Genomic DNA, 7,642 nt, shown 5'->3' on the forward strand with positions numbered 1-7,642 from the left:
CTTAGATACTTTCAAGTGACTGTATATCCTGATAGAGAGGTCAGTATTTCCTCTCTCTCACGTACTCACACAGTGATCTTCTTATAGATAGATCAGTTTGAATATAGAAAGCATTATTCCTCCTCATTCAGTCACCTGTGCGTTAACAATCCCTCCTGTGTCTGAAGGTCTGTTTACACCCTGCTTCTCGTATCTGGTAACAAAGCTGCTTCGGAATAAGCTGAGCTGTCATCGGTGCTAGGTGTTCTCCAGGCATAGAAGGCGCAGTTCAGAGGCTGTACTTGCCTTACAGTGCTAACACTCATGTCCTTAGAGATTTGTGCCAGAGCAAACAAAAAGCAGAGATGTTGAATAAGCAACAGCTGTCCTGAAGCTTATTATTTTTTGCATAACTGCATATTAAATTGAGAAGCATGGTGGACAGACCTTTTTCTTCCTCATTTCCTAAAAATATTCACTAATACTTGAGTATTTCAGGGACCACCCCACTCTGATGGATGCACATATACCTCCTATTTATAGCTTACCTGACTTCAAACAAACAAAACCCCCTATGCAGGTATCTATTTCGTATGAGTCTTTGGTAGAGAAAATTTTTATTTTAATCAATGATTTTGGCAATGACTGTTGCTGTGGCATAGAATGAGATGACAAAAGCCTTTGTTTTTCTAACTGCTCTGTGTATGTAAAAGGCTTGTCTGGGAGATACTGTGAGATTTCTGTTTGTTCTCAATAAAATGCAGTCATGAATTAAACTGTAGTATTCTCAGAGAGAAACTGTTTTAAAAGCCAAAAATAGTCTCGATGTAAGCAACGATGGACAAAGATTGTGTTTGGTACCCAGGCACATACCTAGTGCAAACCTGCCCTAGTCTCTTTGTTTCCTTCTGCTGCTCTTATCTCAGGGTTATTGGATGACTAAAGAGCACTCCCATGGGCACGGGATGTTCGCTCCTTCAAAAGACGGCTAAAACAATCTTCCAGACTGTGACACTTGGTCATTTCTTCAGTGCACGTTCTCAGGACTTTCTTACAGCATAGTCAGTGTTCCCACTACGCCTCTTAAGCCCAAGACTGTGTTCAGTCTGCTGAGATGTAATTTATTTTCTGACATGATGTCCCCCTGCTCAGCAAATCTTCCTGTCACTACAGTGCTCCTCATGAGTCTCAGCCATTTCTCCGCCCTGTGAAGAAACACAACCCAGCCAAGCCACAGGCCAAGCCATGGCTCTTAGTGAAAGGACCTTGCACTCCAGGACCTGCCACCATTGTTAATGGCCAATTTCTGCCCCAGTGTCCACCCTCCTCAGCTCTGCCTGGATTTGCAACCAAACACAGTTTGCATCAGAATGCAGCTTCACCAACTTCAGACTCCCACCAGCTTATACATTAGGGTAGCACTGGACTCAACAATCTGGCCAACCGCAACATTTAAAGCATTTATGAGAAATAAACCCATAAAAAAGGAAGCAACCTAGACAATGTTACCCCGAAGCCAGTGGCACATCCCCAAGCTGCTGCTTTTCACTTGGACAAGAACAATACTTCCTGTGACATGAGCTAATCTGTGTCCTTCAAACTTCATGGCAACATGAAAAGGAAAACAAAACAATCCCCTTATCTCTACCATATTATATCATGGTGTATTGCCACACATTTTAATTCTAGTGGTGTAGACTACCATAACACGGCATTGTATGCAAATTAATATTGAACCCTAGGCTCCCGCCAGCTTGCTGGGTTAGCTCTTGTTTCGACATTTCAGTCAGCTCAGTTACATTACTAAGGAGTCATGGGGGAAAAAAAAAAATCACTTAAAGGTTTCAGCAACTTTTAGCTCAGCAATAAAGAATTTCCCAACTTTAAGTTACTCCTTAGAGCATGGATTAATAAAACTTTGTTCACATAATCATTACCATCATTTTCAACAACACATTTTCCTCATATTCTCAGAGCAATTAATACGGCCCTTTTAATGCCATGTCTTTTCTATGTCCTGTGTCACCATGCCCCTGCCCTATTCATCAACCGGTCCACATTTTCCATGTCTTCCTTTTGCTATTTATGTACTTCTAGAAGCCCTTCTTGTTGCATCTGACATCCCTCAACAGATTCATCTCCCAGTGGGCTTTGGCTTTCCTCACCACACCCCAGACAGTGTCATTATATTCTTCCCAGGTTACCTGTTCCACCTTCTGTATGCCTGCTTTCTCTGTTTGAGTTTTACCAGGAGCAACTTATTCATCCATGCAGGCTTCCTGGCATTTTTGCTTGACTTTCAGCTCACTGGGATGAACTGTTCTTGAGCTTGGAGGAGGTGATCCTTGAACATCAATCAGCTTTCTTGGAACCCTCTCCCCTCTAGGGTCCCATCCCAAAGGACTCTTTCAAGCAGATCTCTGAAGAGCCATAGGTCTGCTCTCCTATGTTTATTTCATTAAATGTAAGTGAATGCAACAGTATATTTTAATTTTCTACTATTTTCATTCTGAAGTTCTCCAGTGGATTAGGAAGCTACCATCCCAGCCCACCCATTGGAATTTTGAGCTTTTTTCCAAACAAAGGGCTGAATACAAAAAGAAAGGAGGGGAGGAAAAAGCACATTTTTGGCAGTTCAGCCAAGGTTAGACTGTGAGTTTATCAGAATTTTCAGATCCACAAAAAAGTAAACATTTGTTGCATGTTCTTGCCTCCCTTTGCTCTATTTCCTCATAATTCTTTTCTGAAGAAGTAAAGAAAAACCGTTTCTGTCTGACTTGGAAAAGTTTTGCTCACCTGTCTTCCTAGCACAGGATTTCAAGTTTCACTTGTGTGCTTGAGCTGACATTTTCTGTAACAACTCTGTGAGTCTGTGTAGGCCTTTAGCCCTAACATCACTGCACTGCTGCACGACTTTCTACCCATCTCGCTGTAAAAAAAAAAAAAAAAGCCATGGGGCAGTTTTGCTCGCTTTTTCCACATGTCTCTGCAAGTTTGTTGCCTGGATTTTTTTCTTCACTATTTTATACCACTTGATTGTGGAGCTGTCCTCCTCTGCTCCAGGATTTCTTGACAACTTTTGTACACTTCTATCAAGCAGTCCAGACGTGGCTTGGAGCTCTAGAATTCAAGTGAACAACAGAGAATGAGGCTCTGAACTGGCTGTAAAAGAGCTGGAAAGCTTTAACTTCCCACTAGTGAGAGTTGTCAGGCAGAGAAAGGAATGTGGAGACAGCTAACACAAAGCTGACTATCGGAAGCAGACACACAGAAGGAATGAAACAGCAAGATACCTGAAGTTTATTAGCTTTCTCACATTAAGTCAGTGGCCAACAGATTTCCCTTTTATGTGTTCATTGAAAAATAATTAATGAAACTTCAGGAGGTGTTTGATGTAAGCTGGTGGTGTGAGAATGCAAAGCCATGCCATGAGCCAAACCTGCTCTGTGATGGAAAATGCCAGCCCCTGAAGCTGTCAGGTCAAAACATGCAGCACCATTCTGCAGTAAGCCTGAGTCTCTCATCAGATCAGAAATCCTCCTCTTTCCCTACTCACAGTGCACAGTTACAGCATGGAAGAAAATCCATACCTTCCAACCATTAACCTATCTATTAGGCCTTAGTCACTCTAGAGGCCTACAGATTTCCATACGCTGATCCACCACCCTAGATGACCTCTACCCTGAAAAATCTACCCTCAAAACAGGGAATTTAGACACCTGGCCCTGGGCTTCTGCTAGTAGTGTCAACAAAAGGACAACGGAAGGTTAACTGAAAACATCAATTCATTTAATGCAAACAGCGAACAATGGTCAAAGTATAATGATTTTCCATCACTTCTAACCTGGACCAGATTAAAAGCAGCAAGTGGGTGAATGTTTCCCAGTCCCACAGTCCCTGTGGTCCCATGACTTATGAGCTCCCAAAACAGCATTACTGTGTAAAGTCCATCAAATGGCTCTCCTTGCAAGTGTTGCTTAAGAGAACAATAGGTCACTTCAGTGCAGAAGTGCTCCTGGGCTCAGTGACACGGTAAACTGTATTTTTGAAGGCTGAGATAACGTCGAAGAACCCAATGAAGGAGATGCAATAGTTACTAATTACTGCTCCTTCAAAACTAAGTAACATACTAACTTGCACATTAAAGTGTGAATTACTGACAGGCAATGAATTGCAAACTGACACTCTTTCTGCACCTCCTTTGCTGGTGGAAACAACTCTACCTATACTGAGATATTTCCATGGAAATAACATTCTTTGGAGTTGAGCTAGGAAAAAAAACCTACACAAATGCCAGGCAGTCTCTTTGAAGCTGGAAAGAAACACGTATAACTAAATATCAAGTGCCCAAGTGTAGCTGGAATTGAGCAGTTGTTGGCTTCTGGCAAATCCATTTTTCCCCCTTGCCTGTGTGAGACACTTCATTTATATTATTGTTAGCAAATGCCTTTAAAATTGTGGGACTGAGCTAGCAGCAAGTATCAATGGAATAGTCTATTTGCACTCTATCCAGCCATAAAATGGATGTGTACTACAAGGCAGAAATAAAATCCATCCCCAAAATGGGACTATAAGCAGGCTAGCAAAAGAAAAGAAAGGGGAGACAAGGTAACAGTAAAGCAAACAAGTTATTACACATTAAGCAAATCGCTCACAGCTTGTACTGTGATCTTTGCCAATGGGTGAGACAGTGGAAGTCATTCTAATGCCAAGGAGGTTTTTATGAGCACTTTTGGCACTCAAAGCTGAGAGAAAAATCAACTACAACACATAGCTACAGTAATACTGAACAGGAGGCTACAGAGAAAGCTGTGTGAATCCTCAGTACCCTACATGAGCCAAAGACTTCTTGTTCATGCTAACTCCCGGCTGGGTTCAGATTTACACGGCTCCCTGTTCATTGAATGGAGGACAAATAAAAAACCATCCCTGATACCTAGTTCTGTGAGACTTCCAATACCACCCATTCCACAGTGCTGTTAAGACCCAACCTGAAGGTCCAGTCAGGGAAAGGCAACTGTAATCAGTTACCTGTAGTGGAATAAAGATACACTTAGACAAGTAGCGCGCACACACAGACCACAGATCTGGATTTCTCTACCTTTCAGTCAAACCCACCTGAAAGAGTGGCACAACCTCAGACACTCCCTGAGGATTCCCAGGGTCCTGGAGAAGGATGCACAGGTAGTAGATAACTTTTTGCTACAAGACAAACAGACAAAATTAGTGGAGTTTGAAAATGCTATCAAAGTGCCTGGAGTTATAACAGGAGGATCTGTTCCAACTCAGTGGGCTGAAGGCAAATCACCCCAGGCCACAGTCAAGTCTACAAACCTCTATCTATAGCTTTCCTCCCTTCACACAACAAAAAACTAAATTTGACCTGTGTTTTTTTCTATTAAATTTTTAACCTGAAAAGAACACACCTGTGCCAGACGGGTAAGATCTGCTTTTCTACAGGAGCTCTGCAGAAAACCCCAGAAATAGGAAAAAATCATCTTGTGTCGTCTATCTTGTTATCTCTATCTTGATTGCTTGCAGTCTGGCATTGGGATTTGTAAGAACACTGCAACACAAAGAACTAAAGCCACTAGCTCAGTGTCACCGGTATTATCTAAGGGATGGATTTGGTTTTCTGAGGTTATTTGTTTGGTTTAAGTTCTCTTTTAAAAGCGAGAGAACAGATAAGAGGATAGAGACATCCGAAACACAGCTCCTGAAGTCAGTAAAGCTGTGGAGGTGTTTCATTGCTCTGGTAATTCATGCTCATGAAAATACACTGGATGTGAATCACAGATACACGAGAAGAAAGACTCTGTACGATTACCATATGGATGGCTTCATTGATAACCACATCCTTCACTCGGCTCATCTCAATGAAGGTCGTGCTCTCCTTCCCTGAAGCATAGGATGAAGTCACCTGAATGCCAAGTGAGCCGATGACCAATAGGGATTCCTGGTCAATTTTCACGAAGTGCAGGTATATGATCAGGCCAATCAGCGTGATGAAGATAGCAGCAGAAAGCACCATACTATTCTGTAAAACAAGTCAAGCAAAGACAGAGCTCTGGTCCTACAATTGGCTGAACGGGGCTTTAGACAAACTGATATTGCACAGTAAATTATAATATTAAAGCTACAGTTACAAGGCAGTTTTACGTAGGGGGAACCCTTTTATTAACCTCGCTGGTTAATAAATGTGTAATGATCTTTAAATCAATCTTCACGATATGGCCTCAAAAAACTGGGAGCTGAAAAACTGCAAGAAATTTGCTTGTAAATTTAGTGCAGAAACCTCAACCAAAACCAGCCACTTACAGCAATGTCATTATTTGTCATAATACAAATGTCTACAAAGATGATGTCACTGACAGAGAAGTGTTGTGCCATGTTTACTAGAACCGAAGGTGGACTCTCAGAGGGAAAGAAAAATCTTTTAGGAAAAAATGCTGCATGGCCCTACCAGCTTCTTCGGTCACACTACTGCCTTTAAGCTGGCGATGGCTTATCAGAGAATCACCGGGTTAGAAAAGACCTCTGAGATCACCCAGTCTATGGGATTCAAGCAGCCTCTTCTGCCAGGAGAAGGCGCCTAAGCTCCGCCCCCCCCCCCCCCCCCCCCCCCGCGAACTCGTGGCCGCGCGCTGCGTCCTCGCGGGGCGGGGCGCGGTTCGCGCCGTGGGGCCTCGTACCTCGCTGAGCACGAAGAGCCCGTAGGCCGCCAGCCAGGCGGCGGAGGTGGCGGCGCTGAGGGAGCGGAGGCGCAGGCGGGGCGCGCGCACGGCCAGCTCCCGGCAGGAGGCGCTGTGGCGGAGGCGCCTCAGCGCCAGGGGGGCCCCTGAGGCGGAGCGGTAGCGCAGCTCCGCCATGGCGGAGAGACGGGGGAGAGCGCCGCCCCGCCCCCCGCGCCCCGCCCCACCCCGAGCTGGGGCCGCCTCCCAACCGGCAGCGTTGGCTCTTGGGGAGTTTCATAACGTTCAAATTAGACCTTGGAAATAAAGTGTCATAGAATCGCAGAATCATCGAACAGTTGGGGTTGGAAGGGGCCTGAAAGATCATCCAGTTCCAACCCCCCTGCCGTGGACACCTCCCACCAGACCAGGCTGCCCAAGGCCACGTCCAATCTGGCCTTGAACACCTCTAGGGATGGAGTATACACAACTTCACTGGACAACCTGTTCCTCACCGTGAAGAATTTTTCACGGAAAGGGTCATTGGGCCCTGGAACAGGCTGCCCAGGGAGGTGGTTGAGTCACCTTCCCTGTAGGTGTTTAAGAGACAGATGGATGACGTACTGAGGGGCAGGGTTTAGTGGTTGATAGGAATGGTTGGACTCTATGACCCAGTGGATCCTTATCAGCCTAGTGATTCTATGATTCTAAATTCCTCATTTCTAGTCTAAATCTGCCCTTCTCCTGTTTACACCCATTCCCCCTCATCCTATCACTACAAGCCTTTGAAACAGTCCCTCCCCAGCTTTTCTGTAGCCCCTTCAAGCACTGGAAAGTTGCTATAAGGTCTCCTTGGAGCCTTCTCTTCTCCAGATTGAACAACCCCAAATCTCTCAGCCTGTCCTTGTATGGGAAGTGCTCCACATGCATAAGATTTCTGGGAGAATTTATACATACGCATGCAAGTGGGAAAGATATTCTGTAACAGCCTT

At 44.5% G+C, this 7,642-nt stretch overlaps 1 protein-coding gene across 1 annotated transcript; it reads right to left on the minus strand.

The window, feature by feature from the left end:
- Positions 1-427: 427 nt before the first annotated feature.
- On the minus strand, positions 428-6,852 carry PIGH (phosphatidylinositol glycan anchor biosynthesis class H). The gene is made up of 4 exons (XM_069858323.1): positions 6,672-6,852; positions 5,807-6,016; positions 5,098-5,181; positions 428-3,099 (listed from the first exon to the last, which is right to left on the minus strand). Exons 1-4 carry the CDS (start codon positions 6,846-6,848, stop codon positions 2,998-3,000), a joined length of 573 nt encoding a protein of 190 aa, XP_069714424.1. The 5' UTR covers positions 6,849-6,852; the 3' UTR covers positions 428-2,997.
- Between the last annotated feature and the right edge of the window lie 790 nt (positions 6,853-7,642).

This window comes from Phaenicophaeus curvirostris, chromosome 5, assembly GCF_032191515.1.
Source record: "Phaenicophaeus curvirostris isolate KB17595 chromosome 5, BPBGC_Pcur_1.0, whole genome shotgun sequence".
NCBI lineage: Eukaryota > Metazoa > Chordata > Aves > Cuculiformes > Cuculidae > Phaenicophaeus > Phaenicophaeus curvirostris.

Bases quoted from the DNA above. Each gene is read 5' to 3' on its own strand.
- PIGH (XM_069858323.1), bottom strand. From the start codon at position 6,848: ATGGCGGAGCTGCGCTACCGCTCCGCCTCAGGGGCCCCCCTGGCGCTG. The intron at 6,017-6,671 runs GTACGAGGCCCC...CTTGTTTTACAG, and splicing joins GGCTCTTCGTGCTCAGCGAG to AATAGTATGGTGCTTTCTGC. The intron at 3,100-5,097 runs GTGGGTTTGACT...CTTGAATTCTAG, and splicing joins AGGTTGTGCCACTCTTTCAG to AGCTCCAAGCCACGTCTGGA.